Source organism: Corythoichthys intestinalis, chromosome 2 (assembly GCF_030265065.1).
Source record: "Corythoichthys intestinalis isolate RoL2023-P3 chromosome 2, ASM3026506v1, whole genome shotgun sequence".
In the NCBI taxonomy this organism is placed as follows: Eukaryota; Metazoa; Chordata; class Actinopteri; order Syngnathiformes; family Syngnathidae; genus Corythoichthys; species Corythoichthys intestinalis.
Window position 1 is genome coordinate 62,811,858 of NC_080396.1, and position 18,981 is coordinate 62,830,838.

Genomic DNA, 18,981 nt, shown 5'->3' on the forward strand with positions numbered 1-18,981 from the left:
ATATATCTTAGTCCTTTTCGAGACGTCATTGTCATAATCTGAATTGATCTTCCGGGATTCCAATTAAACAGTTGCTGACCTCACTTTTAATATTTGATCCCATAAAAAGTGCAATATTTTGTAACAAATAACTGTGTTTGGTATGATTTTAAAAATGTATCTTTACAATAAGCACTAACACCAAGCAACGACACACCAACAAAAAAAGTCATGATAAACTTTCTTTTTCACAAGATTTATTTGGCTATTTTGATGCAATATTTCGTCAACGAACCCGGAAGCGAACGTCATACGCAAGCGCAAACGCGCATGTTGTTATTTCCCTAAAGATGGTGTACGTGTCGAACGGTGAGTGTTTTTCTGGTGTCTTCTGTCGATTTTTTCCCAATGTATAATGTCTGTACTACCCAAAACACCCTTATAAATTACCCCAAATTATTAAGGTTGGATTAAACTACGTTTTTAGTATATAAAATAAGTAGAGAGCTGACGAGTTGGTGCTTACAACAAACCAACCAACTCAACCCTTCTTTCCTTAACAGGAAGAAAGGCCATGGGTTTGGTCGCCTCATTCTCACCCCATTAAACAGTTTACATTTAAGTAAAGGAACGCTAATATTGTATTATATTGCACTGTATTGTCATTAACATTCATACCGTCTCATTGGCAGGTCAAGTTTTGGACAGTAGGAGCCAATCACCATGGCGACTGTCTTTACTCATAGACCTGTTCTGGGGAGTTGTGGCGTTTTTTAGCCTATTGTAAGTAAACATGTGAGTGTATTTATTTATTAGTATAAATGATTATATAATCCATTGGTTAAGAGAAGAGTCAAATAATTTTGCATTAAAGTAACTAGTATTCAATTTATATACAGTACATGTGCTTTTTTAAAATTACATTGTCAAAGTGTTAACATTCACTCTTGTTTTCCCCTTCACCAGCTTTAAAACAATAATTGACCCCGACCTGTCAAAAGATGGACAAAGTGGTTCGTCGCGGTTTTCTGATGGTAGAGGGTATGTGAGCTTAATTTTTGTTACTTTTGTCATTGTGACATTTTGCATATTTGCACTTAGGCTTTTGCCTGATTGCAATTTTTTTTTTTATAAATTCACGCTTTCCACCGTGAGAATGTGCTGGGCATGAATTACAAACCTAGATATTTCCAGAGATTGAAGTAGGAATTGGTAGATGTGCACATGAGTTTTGAAGACAATTGGTCACGATTTTCAGGCTCTAGAGGACATTAATACTACTCTGTCGACTGGAATTATCACAATGTGAAAATATGCATAGGTATGTTGAGATTCTTTGTATCCCAATAGGTTATCAATATGCTTCTGCCAAGAACCAATATATTGTTTTAAAAAGTTTAATGAAGGAACCAAAAGGTTGCCACCAAAATTTTCCACTACAAAAGTGTCCATGTTAAGTAAGACACTAATTTGTTGACAAAATATTTTTGACAGATTGTCTGAAAAAGTGCCAAAATTAAACACTTCTCCATTTAGAAATAGCTTTTCTCTTTAATAGTTGGATCAAACAATATCATAGATTGGTGTCCAGACCTAGGCATATGTTAATAATTGTTATCGTGAGGATTGTATAGAAAATCGTATCCAGAAGTTCCCACTCTTTATTCACAACCACACCTTTTTGGAAGACAGCAGCTCTGATTTTAGGTCTTCGATTTTGTGTTCCAATTGTCATGACGATAAATGAGATGAACCTAAGTCATTAGCTTCAAAATGCTTTGTACTTTTCTGTTGTCTGAAGGGTCGGGTCCCTCCTTCTTACCCTGCTTTTCAGATATTTTAATTTGTTTATACTCCAGTCAGCTTGAGTGTTTTAGAATTTCTAACTCCAAACTAAGTTTAAAGCACTTCATCTTTAAATTGAATCATTAAATAGTGCACAGTGTGTCGTGTCAATTATACATAAGAGGTCCGAAGCGTCGTCATTTTCCCATACTTAGGGGCCAGCCCGTATAAATTTCCTTTCTTTAGTGTGTTGCTACACCCCGCCACAATTGTTCTTAGGCAAATTTGCCAAAAAGTTCCAAATTACAGTGGTACCTCGACATACGATCGCTTCGACACACTATCTTTTCGACATCCGACGTAAAATTTGACTCTCCATTTGTTTGTACATCTGACGACATGCCATAAGTACGACAGTCTATGACAGCACCGCCGTTTGTTTTCCCATAAGTCGGACGCATGGCAGATTTTCTTGAGAGAAAACCACATGAGTTCCAGCAATGCTAGTGCACGTGGTGAAAAAAAAGGAAAAAAGGTGATGCTTACTGTTACCATTGACATGAAGATAGATATGATAGAAACATGTGAGCGTGGGGTGCCGATCCGTGATATGGCTTGCTCAACAATACAGCCGTAGACGGTCTATGACGGTCCTCCTACGTTCGCCAGTCTTTATAAGTTAAGGTGGCAATTATTATTGTGGTAACAATGCAAAGAAATCGTTAGGTTTCTAATCATTTATTCCATCAACTTGTGCCTGGTGTCCCCAGTAAACAAAGTGAAAGTTGAACTAAAAAGGCTCATCAAGTAAGCCACGCGATGCGTTCAGGTACACCATGGAAACACATTCGCCACATTAAAACCCTGTTTGTTACATTATTACAGGTATTTTTATTATTGCGATTATTATATTATTCCGATTTTTATTCATAATGTATTTTACTCTTTGTAATTGATATTTGCTATAGTAACATCAATATTTATTGAGAATTTCGTGTGGGTTTTCGGGCTGTGGAACAAATTAATGGAACTATAATGTATTCTTATGGCAAAATCATCAACATATGAGCATTTCGACTTACAAACAAGGTCCTGGAACGAATTAACTTCGTATGTAGAGGAACCACTGTAGTTTTAACTCAGGATGCACTCAATTGTAAATAATAGTAGACTTTACTATTATTGGGCTTATGTGTTGATAAAACCATTCTGCTGCATTCTTTCCCAGAATGTGTTAAAAGTCTGCACAAATAAACTTCTACAGAGTTATTTAAGGGGCGTAAATTTTAGCGCTGACATCATATCAACCAGCAAAAAGAGTGGCTCACACTAAGCTTTTCTCTTTCATGCAGTCCTCCAGGTCCTCCTGGTGGTAGAAGGCGGATGGGGAGAATAAACTTTGGTGGCGGGCCTAGTCCTCCTCCAATGGGGGGAGGAGGATGAGGAAGGTGAGATTAAAAACACACACTGGTCATAACATTAGATACCAGTTTACTTGCACAGGGTATTACTACGCAATACACGAGCTAGGAATTTAGGAAAACATCTTTAATAACACCATGAGGTTTATATCAGAAAAGTATTAATTTAACATTGTTTATTAATGTAGTTTGCATTGTTGTGGTATTTATAATGATCACTTTGCAGTGCATGCAGTAGTTTTACACCACATTCCTACGACTTACACTACTCAAGAATGAGTTTTGTAAAAGTACCAAAAAAGTTGTATAGTTCTTGTATTGGCTCCAATTAGAAAGTGCAGGTCCAATGTTTATTCTAATAATCATACGAAAATATAATCTGGCATTGCGGTTGAATTGTTCTGGTTTTCTGTCCTGCAGGTAAACGCCTACACGATATGTGTAGGCCTGGGCCGAGCTACTGTATAGAATGGTGGCCACAGTAGTGAAGCCCCACTTCTCAAGCTGCCACTGCCCCTCAGCAGTTCTTTGATGCCATTTTGGGAATTCCTACTGAGAGGAACCAAACTGGCTGATGTCGCAGCTCTGGCATGCCCCGCCCCCTCAAACACCTCATTTTTCATAAAATGTATTTTGATTGCATAGTCCTTTTTTCTCCCTCTTTTGGAGGTAATGGTGAAGATGTGATGTTAGATATTAATAAACATGATACCCCTCTTCAATAAATTATCTTTAAAAACATGTATGATTTATCCAAGTCAGGGCCTTATATTGCCCCTAAAATCTGAGCCACTGAGAGTACATATTCCGTCCACTTGTACACGTGCAACCAGTGAATTTGCCAACTTGTAAAATTATTGGAAACATATTGTTGCCGACATGTCCACTCAAGGCTTAAAATGGTTTTGTGGTTACGTTAGTTATGCCATATGAATTTAACCAAAGTTGAAAAATGTTTGAACAATTGACTCTTGATTTATTGATTTTGGAGAAATAGATATAAATAATGAACATCTGCAAAATTCTAGATTCAACTGGTTTCAGAGATACAGCCTGCCAAATAGTTGGGTGGCAGGCATTAGGGCTCAACGATACTGGAAAAAACTGACATAGCGACTTTTTGGGGTTTTGCTATATATTGCGATATTTAAACTACAAGAATTTTCACCAGATGACTTGGAAAGCTTTGTTTGGGAAGACTGGTTGACTCGGCATGTCCCATATTGTATTCATACAATACCGTTTAATCCTACCTAAAAGGGTTCATCTGTCAATGATGAAGATTGCTGTATATAAAAGGGATCCAGGCGGCCATGTCTCAGCACAAAATCGATTTATTTAACACTATTTCACACCTCAACAGCAGCAAAAATATTAAAACATTTTAAACAACAAAATAAAAAGATCAGGTGACCCACACAGCCTTGTACACACTAAAACACATTGATAGTTTTCTCATACAGTACTTTAATCACACAGACGCGTGTTAAAAAAACAAACGCACATCCTGCGATGGGACTAAAGCGCATGCGCACATCGCGATGGCGATGTTCAAACAATATATTGTGCAGGCCTACCACACACCCATGTTTTTATTGTAATTTGTGAATGTGAAACAATCATCAAAACAACTTTTTTCTTGAAAATCATAGGAGAAGACAAAACAAATCAGTGTTTGTGTAAACCTTTGTGGTTTCACCAAACAAAAGCAGCTCGCTCACGTAACATTCGAACGCCAAACCGCTGCCACTCTCTCTGGTAAATCCACATTTCTTGTGTTGTGTCCAGACAGGCTAGCACTGCTCCCCCTTTCCATGATATCAGTCGGGGGTCCATGTCCTACAGCATACCAAACAAAATGTGTGAAGAAAACTGTAAATGTTATCTACTGTGTAGGGGTAGGCAAACTATTCTACAAAGGATTGCAGTGGATGCAGGTTTTCATTTCAACCGATCGAGAAGACACCTTTTTTTAACTTGATTGTAGGTGCCGCTTGTTTCAGCAGAAACCTCATTGATTAAACTGTCCATGCTGGATAGTTTTGAACAAAAACCTGCACACACAGAGGCCCTTGAGGACACCCTTGCTCTATACAAATTCACTATACACATTGGTGAAAGACAACCAAATGAGAAATTGTACTGAGGATGACACTTCCGTTATTGTGTAACTGCTACAGGGGTATGAAAACGTTTGGGTGCAACTTAATTTAGATATTTAAAAACCTGATGGACAGACGTTCCACAATTGAAACCAGACTCACAAGACAACGGAAGATGTGCAATATGCATCAAAACAAATTGAACAGGTGTAAAACTTTGGGAACCTGTAACTTACTAGCACTGGTTAGTTGGAAACCAAAATAACCATTTTGAGTTCATCAAGCCTTGAACCTCAAAAAAAGATGCATGCAATCATTACAACGTGTATTTAAGGTGGCCGATTGCATGCTGTGTTTCTCTTTAAATCTTTAACGAAGAGTGGCAGCATGGGGGCCTCAAAACAGCTCTCACCTGAATGAAAAGATTGTTCAACAGAAGGCTATGTTAAGGATTGTTAAGGGAAGGCTACAAAAAAAGTTATCCCTGACATTTCAGACGTCAGTTTCCACTGTGAAGAACAATATGAAATGGAAAACCTCAAACACAATTCTTATTAAGGACAAATTTCTCATCAGCTGCACTATGTCCTATTGTTGTATATAGTTGAACCGTCTCAATATATAATTTTAATTCCAATAAAAATGCTATTTAAGATTTCATTTTAGGTGTCGTATACACTTTAAGGCCAGAATTGGTATTTGTTTTTCTTGGTTTGCCAAGGTGAAGGATGGCAGGAATGGACAACCCACAAACTACGACCATAGAACTACATATAGTTGCAGATCGTGTCAATGTGCATCATTCAACATTCCACACACGGACCCACTTGAGATACGCAAAAGCACATGGTATTCATACAAAGGAGCAATTAAAATTTTCTAGGACGGTGATCCTATTCCCCAGGCCTGCATATAATTGAAAATCTTCGGGATGGTCTGGAGCTGGCTGTCCATGCTCGGCAACCATCAAACTTAACTGAACTAGAGATGTTTTGTAAGATTTTGCGGTGCCCAATTTTTTGCACCTGTATAATTTAGTTTTGATTCACATTGCACATCTTCCAATAGTCCAATAAATTTGGTTTCACTGTAATATAACAGTCCATGAAGTTGCTTATCTAAAACACCCAATGATTTATAGATGAAAATAATGGAAATTGTCACGGGGGGCTCTACACGTTTTCATACCGCTATAGCAAATCGTTTTTGAAAGAATAAATGTATTGCCCAGTATTTTACCAGTACTAATTATGAATGGGTAATTTTTACCTTTGGCCTTGTGATAACTTCCACGTTGTCCACAAGCCTTCTGAAGGATGGAGGCATCTTGTTAATGATGCGGTGAAGCAGGAACTCCTGAGCACCATGAAACATCAGCCCTCCGCCCACGACCAGGATTGAGCTGTACATCTTTCGCTTTGTTTCGTCCGAGGCTATTGAGACAAGATGAGACTTTACTTCTACAAACATTTTGTATGAATATTTTGTCCATTTTGTGTTTTTATTACCACAGCAGTCAATGCTATGCAGGATGGCTTTATCTAAGCCCAGTGCTTTCCCTTCAAACTGGTTCATGATTGCAGTCTTTCTGGAGAGATGTGTGGAGAGTGGTTCTTCTGCCTCCCCAACTCCCATCAGGCACTCCCCCTGCACAGCCCCGATGTCTGTCTCCCCTTGCATTGCTCCACTGCTGCCGCTCCCCCTGGGCAGTTCTGATAGTTCCCCAATGCCTCCTTGACCACTCATGTCACTGTCCAAAGCTCCACCAGGTCTTGAAATCGCTTTGCGGTCTGTAGCAGATTTGGAAGACTGTTGAAAAATGTCAAGAATAGCAGTATGATCAATGTACTATTATATGTATCATAACAAGTTGGCTGCCATTGACGACGATCAGCGTCTAATCCAGGGGTGCCCAATCCCGGTCCTCGAGAGCCCCTATCCAGCTTGTTTTATGTGTCTCCCTCCTTTAACACACCTGAATCAAATGATCAGCTCATCAGCAAGCTCTGCAGCAGCCTGATAACGATCCTGATTAGTTGATTCAGGTGTGTTAGAGGAGGGAGACATGGAAAACAAGCTGGATAGGGGCTCTCGAGGACCGGGATTGGGCACCCCTGGTCTAATCCATTTGTACTTTGATTCAATCGCTAACAGCCCCTTCCAGTCCAAAAGGATCGGTCATCTATCAGCGTCAATGACATTTCTTATTATGTATTCATTAATAGTATATATATAATTATCTAAAGTGAAGTTAACACCAGTTGAGGGAGACCATGTGCCACCAGTGGTACTTATACCACACATTTGAGGACCAACTATATAGAGTATATTGTACGTCAGGTATTTTTACCTGGTCCTGTTTGCTGTGTGTGGCCAGTAAATATAGTTCATCATGAGGGTCTTCGGAGTCACCTTGGGAACGATACTGTAGTGATGTCATCTTCTGACCCACGATACCAAATGTGCTGGGGTAAAACAATCCCATGGGTGCCTATTTCATGAAACAGAACAGATAAAACATCAACTGGGAAAAATACAGACACATGACCACCAAGACAACGTGGAGTTGTAATGATTTGAATGAGCACCTGTAATTTCTCATCTCCTAAGCGAACCTGGAATAGAAGAGCTGGAGCATCTGGGAAACGTGTTTGAAATTCATGATCTTGGAGTCCTGATATGTCCTTATGAAAGAAAGCAGACAAACCATCACCGTTTACCATTTCAGATTCTGATTTCCTTTATTGTCATTGCGCACAAAAAAAACAACACCGCAGTGAGATTTATGGCAACAAAATGTCGTTGCTTGTTCCAGCATGCATAAATAAAACAGTTGGTGAAACTTAAGCAATCATGAGTTGGGTGAAACCATGTCAAAACTATTACTTAATTGGGGAAAGTATTAGCCTCTAATAAAAGCAATAAAACATGTAATTAATGTTTTACATGGGGCATGGTGGGAAATCCAACGTCAATTTCAGCACTATCACTCACACCGAAAGTGCTGCATTCAAAACAATAGCTTTGTGCAACAAAACAGAATAAATCAACTAGCCATCATAGACAAACCCATATTCATTACATTGGAAGGATTGTACAGAGGTGGGTAGTAACACTTTGCGTTACATTTACTCCCTTACATTTACTTGAGTAACTCTTTGAGAAAAATGTATTTTTTAGAGCAGTTTTACCACACAATAGTTTTTACTTTTACTTGAGTAGACTTGTGAAGAAGAAACACTACTCTTACTCCGTTACACTATTTGTTACATTTTTCCTGCTTATCCTACATATTGACTTTTTGCCAGCGATACCGACAGTGGCTCTACCACTTTCATCAATGAGATGTCGCAACATGATTCCATTATATCATTCAGAGGTAACAATGTTTTTTCTCCACTAGAGGGCACTCATGCTCTTTGGATGGGCAATGGGTCATAGTGTTGTGTTCTGAATTTGATGATTTTTGTGTCATCTTTTTGGCATAATACAGTCATATAATATGTTCAGCCAGGGATCCCCAACCACCGAGTCGGGGACCGGTACCAGTCCGTGACGCATTTGTAACCGGGCCGCGGAGAAATATTAAATAATTTATTAATGACAGCAATCTGGCCTGTGCCTCTTAACTAATCCGAGTAGAGATTTGCGCCTTCTAGTGGTTGGTCGAAATTACTGCGGTGTTTGCAGACCTAAAGCAGTCCAGCTACAGTCAATATAAACAGTAACGTTATCTGCTGTTGGCTGTGTGCTGCGGGCGGCGACGTTTTTGGACAGCTTTTCACAGGGAAAAGGCCACCTGTTGAGCCAGAAGAGGATCTTACAGCCAACTCAATTTTGCCTAATATGTTGCTATAAGCTAGCAAGTTGGACCACTGGATTATAGTACAGTATAATAACAGTTCCTATACATGACGTTTTGCTGAGAAAAAATGTACAATTATTTAAAAAATGTGACATTTTATGCAGTTACTCACAATGTTCCTCATTACTTGAGTATTCTTTACACCAAATACTTTTTACCTGTACTGTACTTGAGTAAATTTTTGGATGACTAATTTTACTACTACTTGAGCAATATGATTTGGAAGTAATTCTATTCTTACTTGAGTAAAATGTTTGGCTACTCTACCCACCTCTAGAGGGATGGCAGTGAATGATTTTTGCCAGCCCGCTCAGTCAAAATGGAATATCTATTGCCATCTAAGGCAGCCAATGAGATAAATATTGCATATTATTAAATGGTCTTAACATATATTCTTCATATAACATCCTACATTCGCTTAAAAAAAACGACACCAACCTGGTCGAGATGACATAGCGTCTCCTTGATATGTTGTAGTAACTGACAATCCAATCTGTTGGACAGCTGACAGTCTCTATATGGAAATCCTGCCCTTTGGAGGAGCCAGAATAAAATGCGGGTCACATCTGCGCCACCGTATGCCAAAGACAACCTGGCAAGATCATATATTACAGCAAAAATTATTGATTTCAAAATAAAACGACAACATATTGATAGAAACAAAAAATATGTTGTCCCCATCTTATAATTTCTATCCCATGAAAAATTTGAGCAAAATATTGTTAAATTATGAATTACTGGTAGAGACTACACTGGTTTTCACTGCTGGTTGACAGTGGCTATGTTTACATGGACAAAATTTCCTTAATTCGATCAGTTTTTGAATTAAAATCATGATTGGTTACACAGTTTTCTTGCACAATAAAAAAATTGATCTTGTGTGTTCATGGGTCACACTTCCGACCAGAACAAATTATTTTACAGCTGCTTTGATGTGGTGTCATAATTATGGTAAATATGGTAAGAAACAATTTTTTAAAAATCAGATTTATTGTCAATTTGAACTTTTTTTTTACGCCAGCATAATAACATCGTGTAGATACTGTATAAGACTTAAAACAAGTGTTTGCTAAAGTCTTCATTTACAAAAAAAAAAAAAAATACATTTTGATGCATTCCATTTTTGTGGTATTAGATGTATTAATAGGTCCAAGACAGTTTTGTCCACACAACAAACCAAAATGAAGTTCATGTCTACTGTGTTTTTTCGCTACAACAACAACAAGCACATGATCAGGACTGCAGATGAAAACTAGCCTTTTACTAATTCTGGCATATTTTACTGTGAGTTGCAATGTTTAATATGCACTGTCCTTGTAAAATAAATAAATAAGTAAATGAAACAGGACAAACTCGTAATTACCAACATGGTATGGTAAGGCTGTGGTAAGCTTCATCCTTCCCAGAGCATGTGAAGGCAGCATGACCAAATGTAACGGATATAGTAGAAGCAGCAGCAGCAGCAGCACTGACTTCCATGTCAATAAAACATCGCTCCGTCCATTTCGACATTAAACATTAGCATTATTTCGTGTATTTTTTCCTGTTTTTCCACCATCAAGTCTTTAACAATTTAAAATCAAGCAATGTGTTTGTCTCAGATATACGTAGACCATCTTGGTCTTGTGCCAGTTGCGCCTACCCAGTCTTCCACTCGCTCTGCTTCTACTAGCTTTCGGAAAACAGAAACGCACATACTGTACTGTACTAACGCCACGGGCATATGGGGTGAAGTTCCTAAATGTTGGAATAACGTGTTTTCATGCGCGCCGATCGAATTATCAATCAACATAAACCACCCCTTTAGTTCGGAATAGAGTTTTGAATTGGCTGGATCATGTTAGAATATTCCAAATAGGGGTGTGCATCAAGCATTTTTATCCCGATCAGGCTTTTAATCCGAATAAAAACGTACATATAAACATAGCCAATGAAATGCATTTGTGCATCCATGACCGCAAGACATAGCGAGAGCAAATTATTACTTCATTCATATTAATGTTTGTGCAATCAAATTTCACGAGTAAATATTCTCTCCAAAAATATCCTGACCTGGAGTTCCGATGGGAAACTCCATCCTCTACACAGCAGAGACTTGTCTTCTGATCTCCCACGTCTACGACGCAAGCGCTGCTCAACCCGCTGCCGAATGTGGCACATACGGACTCCTGGTGCACTATAATTGCTGGACACATAAAGGCCAAAAAAATTAGATGTTTGTTTGCAGAGGCTAAACTGAGAGCATCACAAAAGGAATACCTGAAAAGCCCATATTAATCAGAAGCATCGAGACCAGTTCCTTGGCATGTTGCCTGTTGTAGATATCAGGTACCAAGAGGATGCATCTGTAGTACTATCACCAATCACACATTATGTGAAGACAATACATAAACACAGCTTGTTTTTTTAACAATTTGCAAAATTTTCATGTTTGTCTCTTTCAAAGACATTTGCTAAGAGTGCACACATTTCACACAAAAATAGTTCTATAACATTTATTCATTCACTCATTCATTTTCCAAGCCACTTATCCCAGTGTTGTTACGGATTGCTTAATAAAGTAATTTAACTACTGATTACTGATTACATCTCAAAAAACTAATCTAGTTACTTTACTGGTTACTTTATTATCAAAGTAAGTTACTTTAAAAGTAACGTATCAGTTACTTTTTACCAATTTTTCTCCTTTTGCCGCCTCAAAATAAAAATGACAACAGAAAAATGTCATCGCATGTAATTGAAATTTTCACATAAGGCTTAATCTTTAAGTTAGGGGGGGTTTAATTAGTTGATGGAGTTGATTTCAAACACCATTGACTCGCGCTAGCTTAGCCACTCCAGAGCCCTGAAACTAACAAACAACTGACAAACTGCACAGAATTTGTTCAAATCAACTCCAACGACTAATTAAACTCCCACTAACTCCAATTCAAAAATTTTGAACTTCCACTTTAAAATAAATACCTAGCCATTAAAATGCTGTCTATAAAAGTTGTAAAGTAATAAAAACGGACAACGAAAATTAATGAAATGAACAAGAATCCTACAACATATTTCATAATGGGTCAAAATCATTTTTCGAACAGATCATGTGACTAGCACCTTAGAGGACAGTAGTGGTGGACAGTACTTATATAGCGATTACATGGTTACCATGCCAAAAACGCTTTACACTAGCACACATTTACCCTTTCACGTTCACATTCACACACCAATGGTCATCTTAGAGAGTATCCTTTCCTTTGCTTAGCCAAAACTACACCTGAGGAGGCAAGATGGATATTTAGAATGTCTTTAAACCTAAGCTTTCAAATGCTACCAACAACAACTGAGCTTGAACAGTTGATTGAACATGAAAAGCTGTCAAACGATTAAAATTTTTAATCGAGTTAATTACAGCTTAAAAATTAATTAATCGTAATTAATCGCAATTAATCGCAATTCAAACCATCTATAAAATATACCATATTTTTCTGTAAATTATATATATATTCTGTAAAATAAATTGTTGGAATGGAAGGATAAGACACAAGATGGATATATACATTCAACATACGGTACATAAGGACTGTAGTGGGCATTTCACTCTACTGTCATTTAAATCTGTCTATGCTGTCCTCACTCCGAAGTGTCTACTTTTTCCAAAGTTAGACAGCTAGTGAACGACGCCTTAACAATCAGACTTCTTCCTTTTTCATCTGATTTATTAATAAAATGGCCTCAAACCATTGTCCTCTTTAGACCGTCGTAAAACTACAAAAAAAAAAAGTACACAAGCATTGCATTAGCAACAACGTTAGCTTAAACAAAAAACGTCTCATACAAAAAATATAACATTTCGCTTACTAACATAATATGTACATTCTTTACAACAACCATACTTACGGACAAATCTTGTCCAAGGATCATATTAGCACGACATTACAACATAGGCATCAGCCCGAGACGTCGTGCAGCCATATTGAACTGGCAAGAAAACAATAACCATGTCGCAAAGCGACCACAAGAGTTCGCTGTTTGACAGCACAAAAAGCCTTGCTGTAAAACTTACCAAAAGGCAGAATACTGTCTGAGCGGGACATGTGCGTTAATTGCGTCAAATATTTTAAAGTGATTAATTTAAAAAATTAATTACCGCCCGTTAACGCGATAATTTTGACAGCCCTAATACATATATATATATATATATATATATATATATATATATATATATATATTTATACAGTGGGGAGAACAAGTATTTGATACACTGCCAATTGGAAAACCCATTGACTAGAGGTGTGCAAAATTTCCGATTCTTAGATTATTCGCAATTCGGCCGTGGAAGATTCGAGAACGATTCACAAACATCCAAATTCCGATTATTGAAATATGCCAAGTAAAGCGGACGTACAACACACTCAGCGCGCCACGCGTTCTTCGGGGCGCAATGAGGAAGAACGCAGCGAGAATAGCTAAACATCATGCTTCTCATTACCCGGCCCCTCGGGTAATGCCAATGCTCAACTCACGGCTCTAGCTCAACTCATGCCACGAGATAAAAAAAACAACAACAACATACCTGACTGCTGCCGAAAAGCTGCTACAAAGTACGTCATCCACATAATGTTACGGTAGATATCATTTATATAGAACTAGATGCATTAGAGATTCGGTAGCGTTGGCAGCACATCTACAAAAAGCTAGATGCGGGCGTTAGTAAACGGCCGCCATCTTAAAGCAGTACACTTCCCTGCAAGGCTGTTGTCGCGAACCTTCCAAGCAAACCTAATTAACTTTTTATCTAAAATACTCCTAAATCGGTAAAATATTGACTTGAATCTATCTTTAAAATAGTTTTAAAACTTTCACATGTCGAAAGTAGACAAAAGGGAAATTATGGAATAACGGGAGCAATTTTAACAACTTTAACGGTTGATTCACAACATTAAATTAATTGAATGTAGTTTAAAGCTGCTGTTACAGAATGGAGACTGGAGTTTTTTATTTACTGTTATTTTTGTATATTTGTTTACTGCTATATTATGTTAACTTGCTACTGAAATAGTAGTTTGGTTTAGCCTGAGAGTATTTTTGAACAATTTTGGAACTAATGTACAAAACATTTAATTTAAAAAAAAAATAAAAAAAATAAAAAAAGGAGGGTGGGGGTGCATCAATAATCGTTTTATAATCGAATCGGAGCCTCTGAATCGTAATCGAATCGTTAGGTGCCCAAAGATTCCCAGCTCTACCATTGACAGTGTATCAAATCCTTGTTCTCCCCACTGTATATACAGTATATGTACAGTATTGGCCATAAGTTTGGAGATACCTCAAAGGTGGATACTTTGACGAATAAAATATAAAACCGGTTTTCAGTTATTTCACTTTTTTTGCCATTCAACATGTTTTTTCATAGTTTTTATGTCTTCAGTGAAAATTTACAATAGTATTGAAAATATATAAAAAACAAAAATGATGAGGTGTGTCCAAACTTTTGACTTTTGTTTCAGAGTCATCAACATGTTTTGCCCCCAGTCCCACAAAAGTAAAACTCCGCCTATGGTTACAAACTCTAACTACTGTATAAAGTACATAAAGGCTGGTTACAAACTGCAGAAGTGCTGGCTGTCTTGTAACATGTAGACTTTGTTTCGAGTTTCTTCGCATTGTGCTGTAATTCCAAGTGCTTCCTTGTTGAATTGGATGTAGAGTTTTTAGCGGTCGACAGTCTTTTTGAGCCAGCGCAAAGTTTGCAAAGCACGGAGATATTTTTTGCCATCTTTACTGGACAGAAATGTGAAGTAATGGCTGTATTTCCAGTGAGCAAATGCAGCCGTTTGTGCTATATCTCCTGCTTTTCACTATTAAGATTCTGACGAGGCAGCAAAGCTATGTTGTTGAGCGGTGTGGCAGACGGCGCTCAAACAGCATGGTAATACACGTGACCCGTTTTTTTTTTCCCGATGAGAAAACGTGAGCTGTGATGTCACTCCCAAACTCAAGAGCAATATTTTCTATTCAAATGCTCTTCGTACATGACTACAGTATTCTTCATTCTACATTCATTATGTGGCAACAACAACATAGTAACGCAGACACAAAGGAAACTAACTTTAATCAGACTACCGGCTTGGAAAAATGAATGCGTTAGATTGCTCGTTACTGAGAGAAAGTAATCAAAAGAACACCGTCTTATCCTCAAGAGAGTCACAGGGGTGCTGAACCCAATCCCAGCTAACTGTGGGCAGTAGGCGGGGTACACCCTGAATTGGTTGCCAGCCAATCGCAGGGCACAAGGAGACGAACAACCATTCGCGCACATGCTCATACCTCGGGACAATTAGAGTGCAGTTCCAATGTCCAAAATGTTTTTCTGTTCCATTGTCCAAATTGGGGATACCCCAATATAGGCTTCATTTATCATCCAAGAGGAGCGTTGCAAAACATTTGCTTACATAGTGACTAGCAAAAAAGGAAGAATTCTAATATATCCTCTACCTTTAGGTCTTTGAGGGGGATCTCCAAGTTCTTCTGTATAACATGACTCCAAATGGTCTCGAGGTCAGCCAGTACAGCAGTCATCGAGCCTCCTGGACCAGAGTGCACGTTGAGTTGACCTCGTACTATAGGCCAGTGGATGTTGTAACTGTCTGTTGGTTTCACATACAGGGCCTGTATTGTGGTGACAGCAATAGGCAGGAACAGTGAGACGATGCTCCTTTAGTGTCATGCAGACCTATGCACTTACCTCCTCTCCTATCAAATGTGGGGGATGGTGAGCTGTGTTGGTCCATTTGACTCTTGAGCTGCTGTCTAGCACAGCTGGACGGATCTTACAGTTGTACGCTCTCGCCTAAACACAGTTGGAAGACGAATTCAATACTAAGAGAGGGAACCTCTTGTAACCTCACAAGACAATACGATTTCCGATACAAAGCTTACGATAACGATCTGACGATATGGCGATACAACGGTTATTGATACATTAGTCAGGAAATCATTCTAGGATATTCTACAAACAACTAATAAACAGAAAAACAAGCTTCTGCTGTGAATTGGAATGAGTTTATCACCAGTAGATGTACAATCCATTTGAACTGGGAGGGTGGCAGCGAATGAACATTCGTTATTTGCTGCCATCCTTCCCACTTCAAATGGATTGAACGTCTATGGCCGTCAGTGGCAGCCAATGACAGGTAATGAGGTAATTTTGGGCCATATAAGGTCAATTACCTGTTGATTTTCAGTTACTTCCTGTTGATTTGGGGGTATTTTATGGGTCACTTCCTGTTTATTTTGAGTTACAGAACAGGAAGTGATCTGGGAATCACCCAAATGAATAGGCAGTGTCTCAAACTCAACAGGAAATGACTTGTAATACACAGCAAGTGACCTGTAAATGCCCCGAAAATCAGACAGAATGACTGCGAATGCTCTGGTTTCGAATGAACGAATGTTCCCAGTCTAAATGGATTGGACGTCGAGCACAGTCAATGTCAGCCTTAGAATTACCTAACCTGAGACACTATCATGGTGGAAGATTTTGGTAGCAACTTGTTGGTTCCTTTTTATTTATTTTTTTAAACATTGACACCGTTTTAAAACAATATCTCTATTCTTGGCAGGAGCATATCGATAACCTTTGGGATACAAAGTATCACGATATATCACCTAGACCAGGCCGGTAAACCGAAAATTTACCGTAACCGAAATTCTTTACGATGACCGACATAATTTTGACCATGTCGGTAAATTTGGTAATTTAATAAAAAAAGAAACTATAGTCTTTTCATCCCGCTTTGACTCTGTGTTGTTCGTCTATGTTAATTTCCCTTAAAGAAAGCGGTCGGTGTGCTTACGTATGGAGTCACGTGGTTATCAGGAAGCCAAACAAACAGGAGCCCGGTAGGCTAACACTAGCAGCTAACGCTACAAGCAAATGTGATGGAGTGTGGCTTAAGGGAGGTTCGCCAATCTTTCACCCGACATTATGTAGACTCATGGCGGAATCCAGACGGGCTTTCACCCGCTGTCCTCCCTGGTTCTCATGATTTCAGGAGAGGGTGCTTTCAGTGCTTTCTACTAGTAGCCAGGCCACAGGCTAACGCTAGCGACTAACGCTAGAGGTTAACGCTACAAATGAACGTGATGGAGTCGGATAGCGGCTCTGACCCTGTCGAAACGACTGCACTTAATGAGTGGATTGGGCACGGACTGCATCTAGCAATTAGTATGTCGCGCTATTTTGTATCTGTCTGTGTGTGATTTCTCTAATAGCTTTTGTGATGGCAAAGAATTCAGCATAAAGTACAATCCAACAGTGAAACTTATAATATGACCATTTAGTGGCCACAGCTATTTTTCTGTATGTGCTTAATTCTGTGTCATCACTGCCATCATAAAATCTTAAATGTTTCCTTTCCAGAAGATCAATATAGCTTTAATGTGTGTGTGTCTGTGGGGGTTCATGTGTGCATGCATGTATTAAAAAATGCACTGGGGAAAAAAAAAAACCTGAAACCATGAAGTAAAAACATGTGTTGAGTAATTATATCACAGCAGCCATTAACAAGAAGTTGTCTTTTTGAAGTGTACTGTTCAAGCTGTAAGTCATTTGTGTTACAATGACATGTTTGCACAGGCATATTGATTTTGACAATGTGCATTGTTCAAGCCATATAAGCTGTTAAAAATGTTCATGCTTGAATTCTTGTTTACAATAAATTTTTATATACTTTATGTTTAGACTGCATGTACAATTGTTAAATATATTAAATTGAAAGCTGGTAAATAAACCAACGAGAAACGGTTAATCTGTGTTTCATGCATTAATAACAGTCCGCTTGGGCGAATCTATCGTCATTTATCATTATCAAGGTAAATCTGCTCAATTTACCGTGATACGTGCTTAAGGCCATATCGCCCAGCCCTAATATCACCATTTCGATATTTTGTCACACCCCAATTCAATACAGTATTTTCCAATGGACTGGACCACTGGATTTCTTAGAACACACCTGCTCCGCAGTCACTGGCGTCCTCCTCACTCCATTTGACATCTTCTTGGACCAAATGGCCTGGTCAACCATTTTAAGGCCATTCTGCCTTTGTTCGTTACTCTCGGGTTTCTAATACAGAGCACGAAGACGGGATGGGGTGAGAACATTGAGGACAATTTAAATCTTCACAGGCAACCTAACAAACGTGGCGTACATTTAGACCGTCCCTGAGCAACCAGGCGTCTTCATATCTGGGTTGGCCACTTTGCTTGTGACGGCGCGCTATCACGTGTGGGACCGTGACCGGAATGTTGTCCGTCGCTCGGCCAATGCGGAGCGTCCTTGATCCGGGATGGATAACTATTACAAAGTTGCTCTGTATTTGCTGTAAGAGGAAATGAACATGATTACATTCACACATCACATTTTGGGTTGTTTTCAGGTGTCTATAATTAACTTGTATAATTATTGCCAGCTGACCTCCTGGAGAGGCTCCGGGATGATCGGCGGAGCAATGGGTCTTTTCACTCCTCGCTGCTCTCTCTCCTTCTCTTTTTCGCGTTCTTTTTCCTTTTCCTTTCCATTATCCTGCTCCTTTTCTGCTTGTGTCATCTTTACAGTTGAAATCGATTGAATAACTTGTTCAAAAAGTGTGTAAATGTTGACCCAACTGAATCAAACGACCGATTTCGAACAGTAAAGAAATTACTTCCGTGTTTGGTCACGTGGTACAACGCGGGCAAAAAAAACCTTTATTTATACAACACAACAAGTCGAACAGAACTACATATTTCTTCTACAATTGAAAGTATAAAAAAATCTATGCTATTTTAAACTGCTGTTGG

At 38.6% G+C, this 18,981-nt stretch overlaps 2 protein-coding genes across 2 annotated transcripts; one reads left to right on the forward strand and one right to left on the reverse strand.

Moving 5' to 3' along the window:
• Positions 1–233: 233 nt before the first annotated feature.
• selenok (selenoprotein K) lies at positions 234–3,216 on the forward strand. Its single transcript, XM_057819717.1, has 4 exons — positions 234–348; positions 672–762; positions 946–1,020; positions 3,117–3,216. Exons 1-4 carry the CDS (start codon positions 330–332, stop codon positions 3,214–3,216), a joined length of 285 nt encoding a protein of 94 aa, XP_057675700.1. The 5' UTR covers positions 234–329.
• A 1,285-nt stretch (positions 3,217–4,501) lies between these two features.
• Positions 4,502–18,864, reverse strand: actr8 (actin related protein 8). Its single transcript, XM_057819602.1, has 13 exons — positions 18,617–18,864; positions 18,351–18,521; positions 18,155–18,265; positions 15,886–15,990; positions 15,636–15,809; positions 11,412–11,505; positions 11,205–11,337; positions 9,591–9,744; positions 7,876–7,971; positions 7,638–7,778; positions 6,796–7,096; positions 6,557–6,720; positions 4,502–5,024 (listed from the first exon to the last, which is right to left on the reverse strand). The coding sequence occupies exons 1-13, from the start codon at positions 18,746–18,748 to the stop codon at positions 4,881–4,883; spliced, it is 1,920 nt and encodes a 639-aa protein (XP_057675585.1). The 5' UTR covers positions 18,749–18,864; the 3' UTR covers positions 4,502–4,880.
• Positions 18,865–18,981: the final 117 nt, after the last annotated feature.

Coding starts and splice junctions, on each gene's coding strand:
- actr8 (XM_057819602.1), bottom strand. CDS start 18,748: ATGACACAAGCAGAAAAGGAGCAGGATAATGGAAAGGAAAAGGAAAAA. Junction 11,506..15,635: donor TCCCCCTCAAAGACCTAAAG/GTAGAGGATATA, acceptor GATTGGTGATAG/TACTACAGATGCATCCTCTT. Junction 9,745..11,204: donor GTTTCCCATCGGAACTCCAG/GTCAGGATATTT, acceptor TGATCTTGCCAG/GTTGTCTTTGGCATACGGTG.